Source organism: Pteropus vampyrus, unplaced genomic scaffold (genome assembly GCF_000151845.1).
Source record: "Pteropus vampyrus isolate Shadow unplaced genomic scaffold, Pvam_2.0 Scaffold67, whole genome shotgun sequence".
NCBI lineage: Eukaryota > Metazoa > Chordata > Mammalia > Chiroptera > Pteropodidae > Pteropus > Pteropus vampyrus.
Window position 1 is genome coordinate 5,472,970 of NW_011888848.1, and position 21,751 is coordinate 5,494,720.

At 34.8% G+C, this 21,751-nt stretch overlaps 1 protein-coding gene and 1 pseudogene across 10 annotated transcripts in view; both read left to right on the forward strand.

The window, feature by feature from the left end:
* The window catches only part of CENPE (centromere protein E), a 68,221-nt gene extending 50,023 nt beyond the window's left edge, over positions 1 to 18,198 (forward strand). For all 10 annotated transcript variants that reach the window (XM_023531377.1, XM_023531380.1, XM_023531386.1 and 7 more), the window contains 10 exons: positions 1,000 to 1,218; positions 3,072 to 3,269; positions 3,992 to 4,195; positions 5,991 to 6,209; positions 8,180 to 8,365; positions 9,534 to 9,646; positions 11,096 to 11,193; positions 12,785 to 12,968; positions 14,676 to 14,962; positions 17,676 to 18,198. In XM_023531377.1, coding sequence (XP_023387145.1) covers positions 1,000 to 1,218; positions 3,072 to 3,269; positions 3,992 to 4,195; positions 5,991 to 6,209; positions 8,180 to 8,365; positions 9,534 to 9,646; positions 11,096 to 11,193; positions 12,785 to 12,968; positions 14,676 to 14,962; positions 17,676 to 17,770 — 1,803 coding nt within the window. In that variant the 3' untranslated portion in view covers positions 17,771 to 18,198. The remainder of the gene's footprint in view (positions 1 to 999; positions 1,219 to 3,071; positions 3,270 to 3,991; positions 4,196 to 5,990; positions 6,210 to 8,179; positions 8,366 to 9,533; positions 9,647 to 11,095; positions 11,194 to 12,784; positions 12,969 to 14,675; positions 14,963 to 17,675) is intronic.
* Positions 14,100 to 14,218, forward strand: LOC111740742 (annotated as a pseudogene).
* Positions 18,199 to 21,751: the final 3,553 nt, after the last annotated feature.

A 21,751-nucleotide genomic window follows, 5' to 3' on the forward strand; every position in this document is an offset into this window, starting at 1 on the left:
ACATGTTACTTATTAGATGATTGTGGTGACTTGAACCTAATGTGTCCCTCCACTTGTGCTCAAACCAGAGTCACCTGTCTTGCCTTTATTCATTTGAGCTGATGGAATGTCTACCACATGCCAGGCACTGTGCTTGGTACTTTACCCTATGAAAGAGATTTTATTGCTCCATTTGTAAACAAAGAAACTGAGTTTCAGAGAGGGAGTTTAGTAGTTGCCCAAGGCACATAGCTATTAAGTTGGTAGAATCAGGATTTGAAACCAAGTCTAAGTTTAAACTTGGGTATGGAAGCTTTTACAAATGTAATTTTACTTCCTTTAACATATAATGTGTGCAAATATTTTATAGATTACATAGATACATAGATATTATATAATATTTTATTTGTTCCCCCTAGGAAGCTCTGCAATTATTGTAGTCTTCATTTTGCAGTTGAGAAAAATGTCTCAGTGATTTTCCCAGTCAGGAAGTGGCAGCATTAGAACCTGAACTCTTTGATAAAAAGTTAGAAAACTCAGATTCTAGGCAAATAGAAAGGTGTGAAGAGGTTATATACCAAGCTAGCAGATGGCCTGTTTGATTCTTAGTCACTTCTTTCATCTGATAACTCACACTGCCTACTGTAAACATAAGCCACAATTCAGCCTTGAGATACAATACATGCTAGATTGAGTTCGCTCACATTTCTATTCACTTTGTAAAAGCTCCTTCAAATCCTGAATGTTTAAAAGACTTAAAAAAGTTTCAAAATGATAACAATGGTTGTTTCTGGTTTTCTTTGTTATATTTGTTTAAATTTGTTTAATTTCCACAATAATTATATATTATATAATCCATAATCAACAATAAGTTTCCCTTTTTTTAAACACAAAGGTCTTAATTTATTACTCTTTTACAGAAAATGTTAAAGCGTAAGTTTTGTTGCAATTCTAAGGCTAGAACTATTTCTGTTAAATTCTAATGATTTGTTAAATTGAACGAATTCTAATTTTCTTTAGGAGCTTCTGAAGAAATACTCAGAGATGAATGATCATTATGAGTTCTTACATGGATTGTCTTTTGACTTGGAGAAGGAGATTGAAATCCAAAAAGAGCTTTCAATTAAAGTAAAAGCATACTTCTCACTTCCATGGCCACAGACCAAACACATTCAGAAACTTCTCACTGTAAACCAAAGGTGTTCCATGGAATTCCATAGAGTCATGAAGAAACTTAAGGTACCACCCTTTTAGTAATATTTTTGCAAATACTGCCATAAATTTTACAAACTTCAGTGTATTTAAATCCTGATTTGGGGTTGGCATATTTGCTACTTAGTGTGTTGACTACCGAATTAAAGATTGTTTGGGTCTAAAAATTGTATATGCAAGATCCTCAGTGCACCTAGAACCTGGTCATTCAACAAAACCTGGGCTCTGCCTAGACACTGTGTCAAGGTGCTCAGGAGACAGGTATGAACAGCATTTCCAATATCTAATAGTCCAGTGGGTGAGGCAAACATATAAAGAGGTAATAAGTGTAGTGATAGAAGTATGTGCAGGTTATATGACATACCAGGAAAAAAGTTAAAGAAGTTAAGACTGAAGTGGAAGACGGACTCTGGCAATAAAGTTTGGATGGAGTTTGTTTGTAGATGATGGGAAGCCACTGGACAGTTATGTTAAGTGGTGGCAATAACATGATCAGATTGCCATTTTAGATACTTCACTACAGACAAAACATAAATGAGTTTGCGGGGGATAAGCCTAGTGGCAGAGAGAACAGGATAGCTGCAGTTAAAATTGTCTAGATGACATATGGTGACTATACTATTTGGGAAGGATTCCTAGGCATGGAAAGGATAAAAGAAATTAAAGAAATATTTAGCACCTTAAAATAGTGGGTCTGTGTGATTGATAGTGGAGGTAAGGGAGAGCAGTTGAGATTGTATCCCAGGATTTGGGCTTAGCCAGGTCTGTGCGTAGTGATAACGTTAACTGACATAAAGAAAAAAGAAGAAGAGGAGCAAGGCAGGTGCGGCAGGAGGAGATACCAGGTGTCTAGTTTGAAATGTTTTAAGGTAGAAATACCTATGACGGACCATCCAAGACTAGGAACCAAGTAGTTTTGAGCTGTGAATCTGAGGTTTGCTAGAACTAAAGGTAAAGATTTGGGATTCATGTAGGTGATGGATAATATATGTGAGGTCACCTAAAAAGCATAGTAGAGGAATAAGAGCCTTGAAATAAGAAGAGAACTCTGGAAAAGATAAATATTCAAGAGGCAGTAGTTAAAGAGACAGGAGAAAACCAAACAAAGGTGTTATTATCACTCAGGTCAGTGGAGGAGAGTATGTCCAAGAATTCAGATAGCCAGAATATGGACCGAAGAGATCTCCTCAGTGTGTTGATAATAGATCTCATTGGTAACCCTTGTCAGAGCAGTTGTAGCTGCGTGGTTAAGAGGCCAAATTCTAAGAGGTTAAGGGATAGTGAAGTTGGGGAAGTAGGGAGCTATCATCTGCCCTACCCAGTTAGATTGCCCTTCAGGCTCTGATGGTCTTCTACAAATCCTGACAATGTGATATCCAGAATTTATTCATGAGGCCCATGGAACATATAGCATTCAAATTATTGTCACCTTGAAACCAGACATCTAAATATGCTTGAGGCATGGCACACCCATATTGGTCACCACACCAAGGCAGGCAGAAGATGTTGAAAATAAATCTCAGGTGTCTAAGTGGGAAACCTGGGTGATTGGTGATATAATTAACCAAAAAAGGGAACAACAAAGAAAGGTGGGTTTTTAGGGGAAAAGATCATGTTACATTTTAAACATACCGAATCCGAGATTCTTGTAGGACATCCATGAGGTATAGCCAGTAGGAAATCAGAAATAAGGAACTAGCAGTTATTCTTTCAAGATGCTGAGAGAAGAAAGTTGGGGATATAGAAAAGCTCTTTCCTTCCTCTTCACTTAGCAGAGGATATAGATAAACAAGAGATGCCATCCCACCTTTAGTCTTGAGGGTTCAAAACAGCCTTCAAATGTGGTAAAAGTTTCATTTCCCAATTTGTTTCTCTGCAAGTATGTGTTAAGCCATGTTATAATGACAAAGGAAGAACAACATGATTCCATCAATAAATTTGAAATGCTTTTTATTGATGAAGTGGAAAAGCAAAGTGAACTGCTAGTTAAAATTCAGCATCTTCCTCAAGATTATGATGTACCATCCAGAGAATTAAGGGACCTCAAACTGAGCCAGAAGATGGATCTACATATTGAGGTATAATTTAATTGAAATGGATTTAATTAAATTGTAAGCCTTTTTATCACTAGAAAGGTACCTTTTCATGCGGTTAAAGCATTTACATTTACCAAAAATTAAAAATAGGTTACAGATTGACAACTGGCCAAATGTAAAGAGTACCAAGTGATAGACTAGACAAGCCTCATTTCAGAACTCCACAGTTACTGAAAAATAGACTTAATATTAGCAAGTGGGAATTTATGGAACTCCAGAATAGTTCTAACCGCCTTCTGAAACTTCCTAGACCTGTTGATTAGGAGTCAGAAACATTTTTATTGCACCAACTCCACATGGAGTATCCTGCTCTCAGCCAACACTGTGAGGCTGGCTTCTCATTCTTAACACACATGTAAAGGCTGCTGTCTGCAAAGAAAAGCTACATCCAGAAGCACTTTACATATTGTAATTATTAGTCACAGATTTATAGTTTTGACAGGTTTTAATTCTAATAGGCAGAATTTGTAGATGTGCCTCTATTATGTAGCATATATTGCCAAAATTTTATTATTCAAATAACTAGAATAAGTTTTGAATTAGAATTATATTTCTGATATGATTAGAATAATTAACACTATATCTACTTCACAATATTAGGAATGAACGTTTAGTTAGGCATTTTCCCATTTTGATGTTTGTATGATAGTTAGAAAAAAACTTTCCTAATGTTCAAGCAATTCAGTAATTACATTTTAACACAGGAAATTCTCAAAGATTTTTCGGAAAGTGACTTCCACAGCATAAAGACTGAATTTCAACAAGTACTAAGTAATCGGAAAGAAATGACTCAGTTTTTGGAAGAGTGGTTGAATACTCATTTTGATATAGAAAAGCTTAAAAGTGGCATCCAGAAAGAAAATGATAGGATTTGTCAAGTGAATAACTTCTATAATAACAAAATAATTGTAAGTAGTAATTTTTATTGTGCTCCGTTGTTCTTTTGGTTGTTGTTTGCTTTAATTTTTCTACCTCGTTCTTAAAAGGACTTAGAGCAACTGGATTTTAATTATGTTTTCTTTCATTTATTCATATATGCTTTGTGAAAAAGATTGACTGTGTAAAGCATGTTCTTTCTCTGACATGTTATACTTCCTTAAGATACTTAAACATATCAATTTATACTTGTAAAGAAGGTAACAAAATCTTAATGTATAATAGTTTCTACTTGTGAAACCCTTGAATCCTCTTGCCCTTCTTTCCTTTCTCACTTCTCACTGCTTCTGTAGGAATTGAGCCTTTTCCTCAAGTAGTCTCGGGCAAGGTGAGAGAGATCCTGTTTAAAGGTTACAGGCAGCAACTGTGGTAAAGCCATAAACAAAACTGGTGAGCTACTTTAGTAAGGCTTTTCATCTCAGTGGGTCACTATCATATGCTGTCATCCTTCAGCTTGAGTTCAAAAACATAGTTTGTATCATTGTTCCCAAGGTGATCAACCCTAGTAGACAGATTCCTAAGAACCAACATTGCTTAAGAGCAGTGTATTAATTTGTTTTACTTTCCACTGATCAGAATATTAATTCTGCTTTCTGAAGTAATCCCTACTTTACATATCTGATAAAGTATGTAGTAATCAGAAAGTTACTCGTTATATATACAGATGGACTAGATTAATATTATAGCTTCTAAAATTGGTTTTATATTTCATGTGTTTAGTAGTTCTTTCCTGACACTTTAATTTCATCTGGAAATTATACTTAAATAACAGTGAAATATAGATAATATTTAATGGATAGTTAATCCCATTTGTTGAATACCTGAAGCTAACAGAATAGTAAATGAACTTAAAAAAAAAGTCCACAAACAGTAGAGAAAGGCATAAAACCAATGTTTAGATAAAATAATCTCCATGTAATTCAGAGTTTTTCTTGCAATATTGAGGGGCCCAGTTGTGATTAGAAAGTAGGGATTTCTATCATGTGGATCAGTATTTGTGTGGTGTCGTCTAGCACCCTGAGAGTTGAAATTGACAACTGTGTATGGTGTGAAGTCAGCAGTCCAGAGCCAAGGAGAGTCCAGGGTGCCAGCAAGAATACAACTAATTCAGGTCCAAGTCTAAAAGAATAACCATAAAGCCACAAAGTTGTAGATAAGGCCAATAAGGCATTCGTAATGAGAGCAAAACAAACATCTCATACAAATTAGGGATTCGTAAAAAAGATGAGTAATTTTTGAGTTAGTTAGCCTTCGATATAAGAGACGTATTGATTGTTATTCCCTGCACAGAAATATCACATTTTCAGATTAATTACCAAGTCAGTGAATTCTTTTCCCTGTAGACACTGAGGTTTACAATGAAACAGAAAAATTGGTTGTTGTTAAGTTTACTGGGTGTGCTCTGCTCTTAGATATCAGTTAAGACTTTGTTATTAGCTATAACATAAATAAAGACTCCACAGTTCTTCAAATTCCTCTTCATAGGTTAGTACTAATCTAACAGCGAGATTATCCTCTTGCAAATTAATCTGAATCCTCTCCAGTCCTTATTCTTCTTTCATTTTCATCATCAATATCTCCTGAAATTTTAAGAACTGACACAAACCACAAGTAATTTTCACATTCTTTTATGTTCCTTACATACTGTTCTAGAATGCTCTGAAAATGAATTTCAACATATACCTTGTCCTAGAATTCTAGTATTTTTTGTTTTTTTAAATATGTAATTCATTTTAAACCTGTAATGGTATTTTTATTATTCAATAGGCTATAATGAATGAATCAACAGAGTTTGAGGAAAGAAATGCTACCCTAGCTAAAGAATGGGAATGTGACCTGAAATTAATAAGAGAGAAAAATGAAAAACTATTTACAAACTACCAAACTTTGAAGCTCTCTCAGACATCTGGTGCCCTTCCTAATCCTGCTACACAAGATGATAAGAATCTTCATGTTATATCAAGAGCCACACAACTAACCACAGAGGTATGTAATTTTTTATATTTTTCAATTTTTAGCTTAATCACAGAGTTAAAGATGAATCCAATATAATATTTCAAAGTGGAATTATAGTATCAATTGTATTTATTAAGGAACATGGACCATCTTTATGTGTGTGTGAGATGGGCTCATTTTTAAATATAGTTCTATTATGATTGTCACTCAACTAAATTAATTATATAAGGTCTTCTCTTTGGCTTATAAGACAGCAGTAACTCATAGCTTAATTTGAATAATAGATATGTATGCCATTTAAAGTATTATTGTCCTACATTATACATTTCCCTAATTTATGTGACTTTCTATTTAGCTACAATCTGTATGTATACAGAACTAGCTTAGAGGGAAAGCAATTTAGCATCAATATTTTTAATATTGGTTAATATTGAAATAAAAATAAAAATATAAGAGGGTAAAAATATAACAGATTTCTAATGCAGATTAACTTGTGTCCAAAAATTAGTACATTATTTGAATAATTCAGTTACTTTATTAACTACTCTCAGGAGTCTGTAAAGCAAATATACTATTTTATTTTGTTAGCCTACAGAATGATTTAATGGATAACCCAAGAGTAAATATATCATTTTTACCAAAATAAATACTTATAAATTATCAGCTACGTAATACTATCGGAAACTCGAAGAACTCAATTATATAATTTATTGTTTAGCTGACCACTACAGACTACTTCAGTCGGCTGGTAGAGATAAAAATAATGGAACTATGAAACCCATCAACCAAAACAATAAGATAAAGAAGCAGAAGGAAATTCTATCTTCAGTGACCCCAAGGAAAAGACCCTACCAAATAATAAAATATATGCTCTTAGTTTGGTACTTAGGCCGAATTAGAGTAGCATTGAGTAGTTTAGTAATGGTACAAGAATAGACAAATAGAACAATCAAACAGAATAGAGAGTTCAGCAGTAGACTCAAAAAATTTTTTTGAGAATTTAGCACATGATAATGGTAACATTCAGCTCAGTAGGGAAAAGACGATTTACTTAAACACTTGATTCAGAACAACCAGATAGCCAACTGGCAGAAAATAGGTCTGGATTCTTATTTCACTCATTGAACAAAAATAAATCCAAGTAGGCCAGAAAGAAACAGACACTCTGGAGGAAAATCTACATGAGTGTACATGAGAATAATCTTATAAACACGAACAAATTCAAGTATGTTTATACTTGCAAAAAATTGGAAATAACCTAAATGTTTATTAATCAGTGATGGATTAACTAATTTATGCTATTTCCATGAAACAGGATGTAAATATCCATGAAAACAAAAATATAAGAGATCTATATGTGTTGATAATGGAAAGATCTGGAAAATATACTGTGAAGTTAAAAAAAAAAAAAGCAGAAATAAATATATTTAGCATGCTTCTGTTGTTGTATATGGCTGTTTTTAAACTGTATATTCATATATGCTTAGATACACATGAAAAATTTCTGGAAGGATATACTTAAAAGTATTTAGTAGTCATTGCTTTAGGGTCGACTGGGGGTCTGAGGTGAGAAAACTTACTCTTTATTGTATGCCTTTGAATTTTTCCATCGACTTGTGTTTTTCAGTTTAAATCTAGATAATAAAAATAAAGGGAAAGGTATGTTATGTATTAAAGAGTCAGTTAACAAATGTACTTTAAGTAATGTTAATTTAAAATGTGAGCGCCAATTTAATATGCTTAGCGCTGTGCTAATAAGTAAATAAAATAAATACTAAAAATTATAATGTACAATTTGGGCATTTTTTTATTCCAAAAATCACCAGCTTCTCAATGAAAAAAATATTACTTGTATAAATCGAGTGAAGCTCGGCTTCTATTCTTTGTTTAATGCATTCTGTGAAAAATCAATACCTATATATCATCATTTTTGTCTTAAACTTACATACTGTGATTCTGCCTTTATGTCAGACTTTATATATGTGTGTTTTTTCTGATAGAAAATTCAAGAGCTGCAAACTTCACTACTTGAAGCTAAAGAAAGTGCCTTGCGTAAGGATGCCAAGATTATAACGATGCAGAGAGAACTTGACATGACTAATGACATAATAGCAAAACTTCAAGCACAAGTTAATGAATCAAATAAATGCCTTGAGAAAACAAAAGAAATGATCCAAGTACTTGAGGTAACTTAAACTCATTTTATAAAGGGTTTTTTTCCTTTTTCTGTTGAATTTGGCAGAGCATTTGGGTCCCTAATCTTTTATTTCAACTTCCTATTACTATATATATTTCAAGTTCAGTACTCAAGCTTCGAAAAAGTAAGTGACAGCTTAGAAATGAAATGGGGGAGGTGTGTTTTCATGCAAAATAATGATTATTTTTTATCTTCTTAGAAAAATTATTTTTTAAAGACATAAATAATATTCTTTATACTTTAAGACGTATGATCATTTTTAAAAAAATGATTCTTATCTAAATATTTAACACTCCTTGTTAGATAAGTACATTAAAAAAAATTTTTTTCTATTTAATCCCCCGTTATTGAGTCCCATCTGATAAGCTGCGGGCTGAACCTGATCTGTTTTCTCTTAAAAGAACAGTCATTTCAATGAATGCCATTATAGGTTACACCCTGGTTCATCACATCCTTACCACTCCCTTTTTTTTAGCCCCAGCCACTTCTCAGAATGCTATTTGAGTCTGACCCTAATAGACATTTAAGTTTGCTATTGTGTGGTTCCAGTGTCTCTTCATTCCAGTTAAAATTAGAAACAAGTCAAGAATGTCTGTTCTTTTCATTATTTAACATTTATTCAAGGAGACATTATCCATTAAAAAAGATTTTTATATGTCCATATATGTTTATATATGAATGATTTTTTTTCTCTGAGCAGAAAGTAGATATATTTATGTCAGTGGATTAAATAATCTTTGAATACAAAATATCCCCAATAATGCTATATAATACTTTGTGCCTTGAATTTAGATCTAGTTTTATATTGTTGTACTGACATCTTTCTCATTTTCCTGATTACCTTTATCTACCCATTTTATTATTTTCAACCTTTCCGTTTTATTTTGTTTATATCATTTTTTAATTGGGAAAGAATTTGTTTTAAGGAACAAATTATATGTTCTCCCATTACGTATTAGCTTCCAATAGCTTTAAATATACATACTTCACATCAAATATCTTTTTGTTAATCATTTTAGAGTTAAAATTTGTGCCTCTCCTACTTCTCATATATTTAGAGTTTGCTGTTTTAAAATATTCCTACCAGATGAAGGCAGTTCACAACTCTTTGAAATACCTCTAAAATTATTTTATTTCATTTTCTCTAAAAAATTTAGGATAAAGTTGCTATAGGAGCTAAACCTTATAAAGAAGAAATTGAAGATCTCAAAACAAAGCTGGTGAAAATAGACCTAGAAAAGATGAAAAGTGCCAAGGAGTTTGAAAAGGAGTATGTCTTTGCCTTAATTAAACATAATTTTAATACCTTAAAACTTTTTTTAATTATATAAATTTCTTTGCATTAGTTACCTTTTTAAAATATCTGAAAATATTATTGCTTTTTAAAAATAAATACAAACATTCACAGATTTTTAATTTATTAAATTCTCCATACCAATGCAAAGATTTTAAAAATAAGTACAATTCTGATCAATTACTAACACACTATGTCTTTGGATGCTTTTTACTTAGTCATAAACAGCATAAAAATGGCCTTTTTGTGCTCAAGAGTAAATGTTAAGAACGTACATGTGTGTGTGCTTGTGTGTGTGTGTGTGTATGTTTAGCAGTTCTACTAAGTTTTTGTTAGGTCTCTTAATTTCATTTGTTTCTCCTACTGTTTTTGTGTAAAGGTTGTATTTCCTTTGAAATTATAGTACCTAATGCCCAAGAGCATATCTTCTTTTTATTGATATATTGACATATACTACTATACATAATAGCATGCCTAAAGTTCTCTGTAGTATAGCATAATAAAAAGAACATTAAACAGAGTCAGGGAAACTGAATTAGAAATATAATGTTGCCACTTATTAATATATCACTTTATGCAGGTTGTTTAATCTCTATGCTCTGCACATTCGTAATCAATAAAAGGATAGGTTTGTACTAAAGGATTTCTTAAGATCCCTTCTGGTTCCTAACACTTTTTATTCTTTCTGTAAGTCTTTAATAAATATTTGATGATGACATCTAATTTTGCTTAAAAAGTAGTACTCTGAATCTTCATGCATTCTAACTAGCCTTCCATTGGTAAGACGTGGTTTTAATAAAACTATATAAGTTCTTCATTATAAAAGCAATTTTACTTATAGAATAGAATCAGCAGATACTTTCAGTCACTAAAAAAGGCAGAAAATCTTATAATTTACCATTACTGGTTAATGCTTAAGCCAATAATTCATGAAGTGCTATACAGTGCCTCTTAACAACTGGGGAACAATGAGCAGTATTTGACCAGAGCTGCAGCCAGAGTTTACTTTACTGACAATGTAGAAAGGAAGCTGCTTTTTGGTTTCATGCTCTGGTAATTGTTGGGCCTTCAAGATATTTCTAAGATTTCATAGTAACAGCTCAATTACTTATTTTATGGTACTTTTGAATATAATTTTGCTCAATATCTAATTAATAGCTATTAAGCTTCCAGAAATTTAAAAAGAAATAGTTTCTTAATGTTAAAAACATTGCCCCTGCTACTACAACAGAATACTTCAAATTTTGACAGAGTTATACTACAAAGTGCATGATACCAGGGGTGTATCATGAGGACTTGCTTATCTATTGCTATTTATGGATATTATGTCAATGTGATGTATTTTACTAGAAAATTCTTTACAGCAGATCTATTTATTCCAATAAAAGTTGTTGGGCTTTTACATATTTCTATTGTTCTTATTAGAATTGCTTCCACAAAAGCCGCTGTAGAGTATCAAAAAGAAGTTATAAGGTTATTGAGAGAAAATCTTAGAAGAAGTCAACAGGCCCAAGATACCTCAAGTAAGTGGAAAATGGTGTTATTTGCAGATCGTTTCCATTTTACTTCTCCATACACTTATACCTTTTGATGACTACTATTATATATGTGACAGTCAAGAATAAACCTAGGTTAATCACTAATACCCTTGTAGAAGGGTAGAAAGAACTATTTTTAAAATGAATTTATTGTGATTATATTTATCCTGTGATATCTCCTTAGTTTTACCATAATGTCAACTGTTTATCCATTATGATTCTTGAAAAATATGAATTTTACCTTTGCATTAGCAGATCTTTACACATCAGTAAAGATACCTTCAGTACTAAGAAAGAATGATTTAATTATCAAGGTAGAAGTACCCTTCTCAATAAAAATCCAAGCACGTCTTAATAGGTTTTAATGATATGCACAGTAAAAGTATAATTAGTGCATGATAAATATAGTAAATACTATTTCACTTGTTCTTAATACTGAAAATACAAAGTTGATGCTTACTTATAAACTGTTTAAAGTTTATCTTAGTTACAGTTTTCAAATCTAATGATCAAATTTCTGCATATACATTCCTCAAACTATACCTTTTTCCATGTTTCTGTTTCCTGTGTTTCATCTTATAGGAGAGAACGCTGAACACTACTTGGGGCAGCTTTGTGTGGTAGAACAAGCATTGAAGTAAAAGTTAGGGCAGGTCTCTCAACTGATTGATTGCCCTCACTTAACAGCAATGAGAAATCATAGGGACCACACCTGACCTTCTAGCAGATAGACACACACACACACACAGACACTTGTTATAAGGATCAAACTAAAAGCAGTATGTTAAAGCACACTGAAATTACTAAATGTCAAACAGATGTAAGATGATATTGGTGTGTATTGTTGTCTATTAAAAAAAATAGCGGTAGTGTTTAAAGATGTTGTCTAGTGCATATTTAGTTTGAACATTCGTAGTGTCTAGCGCAGCTCCTAGGAATAAAAATAGAACCAAGAACTTTGTTGTTGCAGAACGGTCAGAAAAATGACTCTTGATTGTAAGTGACTTTCAGGTACATATTGTACCTGCATTTGAAATAATTCAAAAGAAAACGAACATTGAGTATTTTCTCTACACAAGCCCCTCACATTTTTATGCAATTTTAATTAAGATTTGCAAAACAATTCCTTATACCGCTTTTACACACGTGGTATAGAATATATAATAATATCAGGTTTGTTTAGCTCACAAGGATTTGTTGAGTAATGGTAGTGCACTGAATGACCCTACACACGCACTCTGTGTCAGAAGAAGTCCTCCAGTGATGCCACTGATGTAGTGGGTAGATCAGTGAAGGACAACTCTAACTAGAGAGAGTTGCTACTGCTGCAACCATGGTGAAAGATCTTAGCAGGATTATGGTAGTGGAATTGGTGGGTAGACAGTAGCAGAATGATTCTAGAGATATATAGAACTGGTGGCGAGATAGGCATGGAGGTCAGGCGGAGGAGGAAGTCAAGGGTGACTCCTGGGGAGATGACAATTAAGATGTGTCGGGTTTTATAATGTACGTATTTTATGTAGTACTGTTTCCTTTATTTTGAACTTTGGATCTATCTGTGTATTTGCTTCCACAGTGATATCAGAAAATACTGATCCTCAACCTTCAAATAAACCCCTAACCTGTGGAGGTGGCAGTGGCATTGTGCAAAGCACAAAAGCTCTTATTTTGAAAAGTGAATATGTACGACTAGAAAAGGAAATTTCTAAGTTAAAGCAGCAAAATGAACAGCTAATAAAGCAAAAGAATGAACTATTAAGGTAAGACGTGCTGAAATGATACAGAAATTATTCTTATGTCTGTTACGTGTGGGGTATGATGATATATACACATACACATGTATTTTTTGCAGTTAGCAACCCTTCACACATGGAGAAAGTAATTTTTAGCACTCACATAATGTGTCTTTTTAAAAAGGAATAAGAATATGGTAGCATATTCTAGATATTTGCTATCTATCAAGTGACCTGTTTTTAACTAAGTCAAGAACCAGGATGTAAACAGAGGTCTTTGAGAGGGCAGCTAAAATACACCACAAGTCCATATACCCAAGTCAGTGAGACCTTCCTCAAAAGAGAGCCCCTCATGTCCGTTACAGCCTATTTTCCTGTATAAACAGTCCTAACAGAATTATTTGGCTTCTACCAAAAATAAGAATCTTGTGCTAATCTCTGCTAATAATATAGTAGAAGAAAAATAGACATTAAACAATTATGCAAATAACTAATTCTTTCTAATGAGTGCTATTAAACAACAACAACAAAAAATAGAACATTATGAAAGGGTATAATAAAAGGATCAAACCTTATCTAAGCATGGGGAGGGGTGGTGATTAATATATGAGTAGAACTGCAAAATAAATAAGTACCAGTGAGGCTAGGTGAAAGGAGAGACGGATAAGCCTTGTAGGCCTAGGGAACATGAGCACAGGCTTTGAGTAGGTGGAACTAAGAGACAATCAGTGTGGCCAGAGCATAGAGAATGAGACCCAATAAGTTGCAAGATGCGATGCCAGAGGTAACTGGCCCAGATTCCACAGGCCCTTATGAGTCATTCTGAGGAAGTTTGGGTGGTATCCTGAATGAAAGGGGGAACCCCGTATAGGAATCTGTTGTAGTCAAGGCCAAAAGAAAAAAGAAAAAAAAGAATGGTGACAATGGGGATTAAATGTGGAGATGAATTTGAGAGACAGGTATGAGGTTGTATCAACAGACTTGGCTGACTGATAAAGGAGAGCAGGGCCTCGAGGATTGCTTCCCAGGTTTCTCCCTGGAGGAACTAGATAAATGCCGGTGGCATTTCCTGTAAGAAGCAAAACTATAACTAATCTGGAAAATCAGTGTAATATTTCTTTTAAAACAACAAAGGTACATTGAAGATTCATCTCTCCAGTCTAGAGCCATGCCACCCTGAACGTGCCCGATCTCGTCTGATCTCAGAAGCTGAGCAGGGTTGGGCCTGGTTAGTACTTAGATGGGAGACCACCTAGGAAGACCAGGTGCTGCAGGCGTAAAAAATGAATAAATAAGGGATTGTAAACTGACAAGGCCCTTGCAATCTGTGAGGTCAACCAAGGGTTGCCTCACCAAAAAAAAAATTAAAAAAAAAAAAGATTCATCTATCTAGAAGACTAATTTATCAATAGAGAAAGCACTGTGGATATCTTTGATTCATTTGAAAACTTAATGTTATATATACCCTGAGCTTTCTTTTCAAGATTTCATGGTCACCGAGATTAACTATAATTATTCAATTTATATTAACCTCATTTCATTTTCTGAACTGTGGAAATAGACCAAATAGGAAGCAGTAAGTTGAGATTAAAATATATGATAAAATAGTAAATTATGTTACATATGTTTTACCACAATTTTTTAAAAAAATGTTTTATGTAAATGTGAATACATTTTTTAAAATGAGTAGTCTTACACTCTTTTTTTCTCCTCACCCCCAACTCCACATTAAAGCAATAATCATCGTCTTTCCAATGAGGTCAAAACATGGAAGGAGAGAACCCTTAAAAGAGAGGTTCACAAAGAAGCAACTTGTGAGAATTCTCCAAAGTCTTCTAAAGTGACTGGAACAGCTTCTAAAAAGAAACAACATATGGCTTCTCCATGCGAAGAACAGAATTTACAAGATCCTGTGCCAAAGGAATCACCAAAATCTTGGTTTTTTGACAACCGATCGAAGTCTTTACCAGCACCTCATCCAGTTCGCTATTTTGATAACTCAGGCTTAGGCCTTTGCCTGGGTGGGTAAATATACCGGTTCCTTAGAAATTGGAGGATAACAGTTGGGATTTATCTTTAATATGTGGCCCCAAAGGACAAGTTTACACAAGAGAAGAGATAGGTGAGCAAGTGACAGGGCACAAATTTCATTTGCTGTCTCTGGGAGAATGTTTCCCCAAAGCACAGCACTAAAGTCAGTTTTTACCCCAAGTGAAGTTTTTATTTTGCCTCTTAAACCCTCAAGCTTTTCCCGAGGATAGATAAGCAGCTCTCCAAGTACATAAAGACACTACTCCAAGTACATATAAACAAAACTACTTTTACTGAAAAAGACTTTCTCATCAATTCAATGGGCCAGTATTTCTAAAAGCATTGTATTCATTTTACACAAACCAGATTGTAGACTTGTATCATTTACTTGCTAATTCATTTGATCAACAGAATTTTTTGATCCCCAACTATGTATCATATATTAGACCCTGAAGGTACATTGGTGAGCAAAACCAGACATGGTCCCTAGCTTCTAGAGGCTAAAGTCTAATAGGAGCTGTAGTTGGTCATCAGGTAGTCAAAAAAAAAGGTAAAATTCTAGAGTGCAAAAGGCTCTGAGATTTATAATAGGTTTTTTTTTCTAGGAATATTAGGGAAGTCTTTCTTAGAGAAAGGAACTGAGATCTAAGAGGTTAATGTTAGTTAGCCTAACAAAGAGGGGAGGGAAAAGCATGTCAGGCAAATGGAACAGTGACGGCCCCAAGGTCAGTAGGAACATAACCAGGGGAAGAGTCTAAAGAAATGTGTGTGGCCAGAGGACAGTGAGCATGCTCCTCTCCTGTGGATGACATCAGAGAAGCCAGAGAGAGATGAGAGCCAAGCGTGTGGGTTTTGTAGACCGTAAATGGAATTTTTACTTCTTCCTGAAAACATGTAGAGGAAGCCTTTGAAAGGTTTTAAACAATGGCAGGGGAATATAATGAGTCATAAGTTTTGAAATCATGATGTCAGCTCTAAAGTAAGTCACAGTAGCATGGACATGAGCAGGTACAGTAGAAATGGAGATAAGTGGACAGATGGGACAAATTTGGGAGTAAAATCAACAGTACTAGGTGTCTGATTGGATGGAGTAGGGCAGCTCAAGGATCACCCCCCAGCTCTTCAGGGGTGCTGTACACAGGTGGGAACATTACAAGAGAAGCTCTGTAATGTGTTTCTTATAGTCTTTCTCATCGTAGAGCATATATCATGTGCCCAGTTATGCATGGCCAGAGGCCTTTGTGACACTGAGTCTGCCTGTCTGAAATACCCTATTATGCAGCTGTAGAAGTCTTAAGCAACAAAATTGTACCCTAAAAAGGAAGCTGCCAAGTCTTTTAAAGCCCCAAGGAAAGGCTGCCAGGGTTTATGAGAGCTCTACTTTGTGACGAAGAAAATAGTCCATTCTTAACAGCAGTCTCACAGTGCTCTCGGGGAACATAGCAAGTCATAAAACGATTTGGAAAAATATTTTGAACTATTCACTCCATTGACTACTATTTAACAACCATTGAAGGGCCTAACATTAGCCAGCACGTCATGTGGAACTTTTGGTGGACACATACAGTATTTCAGAAGAGTTTTGAAAAACAAACTTTTATAACCACCTTATTTATCTGATAATGCCAGAAACAGACATAATATGAATCCAACCATAAATTAAAATGTTTAAGTCTTTTTATCAATATGTGAATCTCTCTGGTACTATTTTTAAGTGAAATAAACAAAAGAGTAGTCTGCAGGAATATAAAGATAAAAAACCAACCAATTCAGAATTAAAGGACATAGTCCCATCTTAAATTAGTAAAATATTAGTCTGAAAAAACTCGGTTTTTAATTTTAATTATAAAAGGTAATCTGAATTATCTCAAGAACTTAAAATAATTGGCAGGACCAGCCATGCTAGATTTACAGTTGACCCTTGAACTACGCTGGGATTAAGGGTACCAACCCCCAACACATACGCATAAAAATTTGTGTATGACTTTTGACTCCCCAAAAACTTAACAACTAATAGCCTAGTGTTGACTAGAAGCCTTGCTGATAACATAAGTAGTCAATTAACTCATATATTCCATATTCTTATAATAAAGTAAGCTAGAGAAAAGAAAATCAAGAAAATTCTAAGGAAAATACCTTTATAGTATTTATTGAAAAAAATTCACATGCAATGTTCCCATGCAGTTCAAACCCATGTCGTTCAAGGGACGACTGTCTTTCATGAATATAATAGTTTGATAATGAATATTGCTTATTCTTAAACAAATAGATGCAGTTGAAGTGCTTTTTAAAGGCTCAAAGGTTTCCAAAGATGTCTATTCTCTAAAACACAAAGGGTGTATTTAGCACACCATTTTTTTTCTAAAAATAGGACAAAAGAAAATAAAGCTCAACCTAAGTTTGATTCACTTTGAATCTCAAATCCAGATAAGACTTTCTTACTTCTTGGTCTTATGTACAACACGGTTTTCTCACAATTCATTTTATGAAAAATGGGGAATAAATTTCTCCAACTATAATGACGTGAAAAATACCCGTTTTTTATACGAGCGATCATGAGGCAGTTGATGATCACATCCCCATTTTTCATTTTTTATCTCTGTCTTAACATCCTTTCCATTTCCAGTTGTATTTTTGTGTGTGTGAATTTTTAAAATAAGATTACTTTTGTTTTTGATTTTTTTTTTTTTTTCTTTTTCTCAGAAGAACAAACTGGTGGAACAGAGAATGTGGATCCTCACTCAGGAGCCCAGCAGGCCTTCTCAGGAAAAGATGTGCCCGAATGCAAGATTCAGTAGACCACTCAATATTCTGTCACTTCTCTGGGGCCCCATGTTCCTTAGTTGTTACTTTATGTGTCTGACCCTGGCAATGATGTCACAATCCAACTTAATTTCAATTCCCTTTTCACTTTGCCACTAGAATTGGAAGGTGAAAGGACAGGAGATTAATGCATTCCAGTAATTTAGAATGGTGACAGCAATATCATCTTCCTGAATATGGTAATACTTCAGAAGTTGAATTGTCTTATTTATTTTGTAAAGAATAAAGTTATTGAAGGAAATTTTTAATATAAAATGTATCCATTTTTATTACTGTAAAGTTATCTACATATGACTTAGGTAATTCCAAAACATAATGCATAGTTTAATATAATCACTTAACAAAATTGTAAATGCCTTTTTTACTACCTTGAACATTCAATAAATGTTTAATTAGTACTGAGTCACAACTCCTGTAACATTAATTAATGGTTTCTTACTGGGGTACTCGGTATATTTGGTTCTCCTATCTTGTCGACTTTCAGAATTTTTCTATGAAAATATACACCTACTTTCTGGATTTAAGTTGTTACAGGCTAGCAAGTGCTATGACCTTCATTTCTTAGTTTTAATCTACTGTTTGCTGTGATAACTTCAAAAGTTCTCACGTTTTTGTGGCCCATCTATCACACTTCTATACAAGCAGTATAAATTGCTTGTTTTGTTATTGCACTCTATTATTGCATTTCTAGCTGGAAGAACCTCATAAATCATTTATTTTCTCTTCTCATCATAGACATGAGGAAACAGGACCAGAGTCTCTATCAAAACCTGAGGTCTCCACATACCGTAATGTATCTGTGGATGGGCTTCATGCAGTCTATAACTTCTGAAAAAATTATGTTAACTTTTGTGTGTGGATTCATTTTTCTAGGATACTCGGGTCCATCCATACTTTCTTATACCATATTCTCAAAGGAGTCTGTGACTCTGTAAGAGGTTAAGAACTATGATTTTAGAGAGTACCTGATATTTCATGTCACATAACTTTGAAAAATCACATAAAACAGCAAATTGCATAAGGTTCAAAACAGTAATTTTGAGGCATTCTTGTCTCTTTGGTAAGATTCGTTCAAAGGAAGAAATTATAAATTGCATCATAGTCATCATTTTAAAGTTTATGGATTGAATACTTTCCCTTAACGTGTAATCAAGAATTCTCTAGGGCTAAGGGGAAATTGTCCCTTCCTATAATTCTCTCCCCCATGTTGAAGATTTGTTTCACTTTTCCATACTCACCCAAACAAGACAGTATAGAAGCTACAGGTTTGTTTCTTTACAATGTCCACTCGCTGCTGAATAAAAGTAACGCAAGGTAAAAGGTATGCACGCCTGGATAATAAAACTAAGGCCAGTTAAAAAATATAATCATCACGTACCCAGTCTAGTAGAATGTTACTTAACACTTGAATTTGGATGACCATTTCCTTAGATTTGGGCAGTTTTTAGCCATCATTTCTTTAAATAAATGTTTTACTTTGTCCCTTTCTCTCTTGTGGAAGTCCCACTGTGCATATATTGGTCCACCTGCTGATGTCCCATAAGTACCCTAGGCTCTTCGCTTTTCTTTATTCTTTTTTTTGCTACTCTGGATAATTTCAAATGACCTCTCCAAATTTGTTGATTCTTCTGCTTGATCAAGTCCACTGTTGGGCTCCTCTAGTGAATTCTTCAATTCAGCTATTGTATTCCTCAGCTCCAGAATTTATTTGCTTCTTTTTTATAGTTTCTACTTCTTTGTTGATATTCTTATTTTGTTCATGTATTATTTGCCTGGTTTTATTTCATTGTGTTATGCAGATCATTGAGCTTCTTTAAAACTATTCTTAATTGTCAGGTTATTCACAGATCACCATTTCTTTGGAGTTGGCTTCTGGAGATTCATTTTGTTTCTTTTGGACCTTGTTTCTCTGTTTCTTTGTGTGCCTTCTGTTTTGTTTTTTGTTTTTCTGAATTTTGTGCATTCGAAAAATTAGCCTCCCCTTCATTCTTTACTAACTGCTTCACAGAGGGGAAAACCTTCACCAGTCAGTCCAGTTAGAGATTCTGGGGGCCTCTGAAACCTTTCGGGGGTGGGGGCGGCGGTGGATGGAGGGGGGATGTGACTTGTCTGGGCTTGAGTGTAATTTATCCGTCAGGCAGGTTTGCAACATTTTTTTTCAGGGCCTCCTAATCGCTTGCGCTCTCTGGTGTCTGTCTGCAGCACTGCAGTTCTTTTATGCTGCAGCAGGAAGCCACCCCTCTCTTTGTTCTCCCTGGCTCCCAGGCATCCAGAGTACATCTGCTTCCCATCAGCACCCCAAATTAGGCAAGACATACCAGTCCCTGGGGCAACCCTCCAAAAGGCCAAAACACCAGACACACACTATGTTCTCTCTTCCTCCCAAGGAGGAAGCTATGAGTTGAGCACTTTCTCTTGACTGTGCCAAGCCACACCAGCCTCGGTCTGGAGCGCTGCAGGCCCTCTGGTACCAAACAGCGTGTTCCATCAGCACTCCAAGTGAGGCGAGGCAGAAACCAGTCACTTGGGCAGCCCTCCAAAATGTTGGGCCTTTGGATGAACTTTCCTCTCCCACTCATCCCCACAACAGAGAAATCGAGGGCCAGGGGCTAAGCTGTGCTAGCTTGGGGGAGGGGTGGTCCCAGCCCTTCTTACTTATTTCATTTCAGCTGTTCTATTTTGTCCTCGCCTAGGGTACTGCAACTTCTTAACTGGCTTCTAAAGTTCTCACAAAGGTATTTTGGTCCTCATGTTGTTATGTCAGTGTCTCTGGGGCAAAGAGCTGGAACTTTCTATTCCTCCATCTTGACCTCTGCCTCAGAACATTTCTTATGATCTGAGTTTTAATATCGTGACGTGATTATAAAGGAACAATGGTGAAAATCAACAGTGGAAACTTGCAAAAATGTTGAAAAGCAGTAATATGGTCAGATATTACTAAATGATCTGAAAGTTAAGTCAGGACCAGAGAAGACAAAGTACATTATTGTTCATAAGAAACATTTTCTTGAGAGGCTGGCAGAATTATATTCAGGAAACTTATGAGGATCCTGCCATTTATACTCAGCAAATATTAAGTGACTGTCTACTGTGTGTTGATCATTCGTCTAAGCACTGAAAGTCACCACCTTTGTGGAACTCATTGTATTTGGAAAACAAATAAATGATGAACTTTAATATGAACTGACCACAATGTACGGGTGAAAAAGATAGTCTCTAGCCTTGAAGAAATTCAGTCCACTGATGATACAGACGGAGAAGCATATATTTGCAATACCATGCGACTTAGGCTGTTGTACAGTAAATCTTATTGTTGAAGATCAGTGGACAAAGGAAGGCTGATGAAAGCTGCATCAAGAAAAGTATCGGTGTTGGCCTTGATTAGGGAACTCTCATACTCAATAAGCCTATTTCAAAATCCTCAAAAGTCAAAGGAAAGGCATTATTAAAGCAAAGAGCACAGCTGTGCATGGTGACCCCTCACTAGACCCAATATTAGTCACAGTGAGACAATGAGGGACAGCGTCAGCAAAGACCTTATGTGGGCACATGCAGAAACTAGTCAAGGTTTAAAAAAATTTAAAGGACAATTTTTGCTATCCATTATAATTGAATTTCTAACAACTGTTAACTTGACTAAGTATCTATGTGACACATTGTGCCGATGGTTTTACATGCTAAGTCTTTCCTCCTCACACCAACCCTGAGGAAGGTGCTATGGTTTCCTTCATTTCACAGATGAGAAAACAGGTTTGGGGAGTCAAGTGACAGTATTAACTACTGAGAGAAAGATGTGGGACCTACCATTATCTATCTGACTCCACAATGTTTGTTCTTAACCACTATGACTGCTATGAATACACTTAGCTCCAAGAACAACAACAACAACAAACCTAAAAAAAAAAGAATTAATCTAAACAAAAGAAGTCCAGATGAGTTAGTTTAGGGTTCTTGCC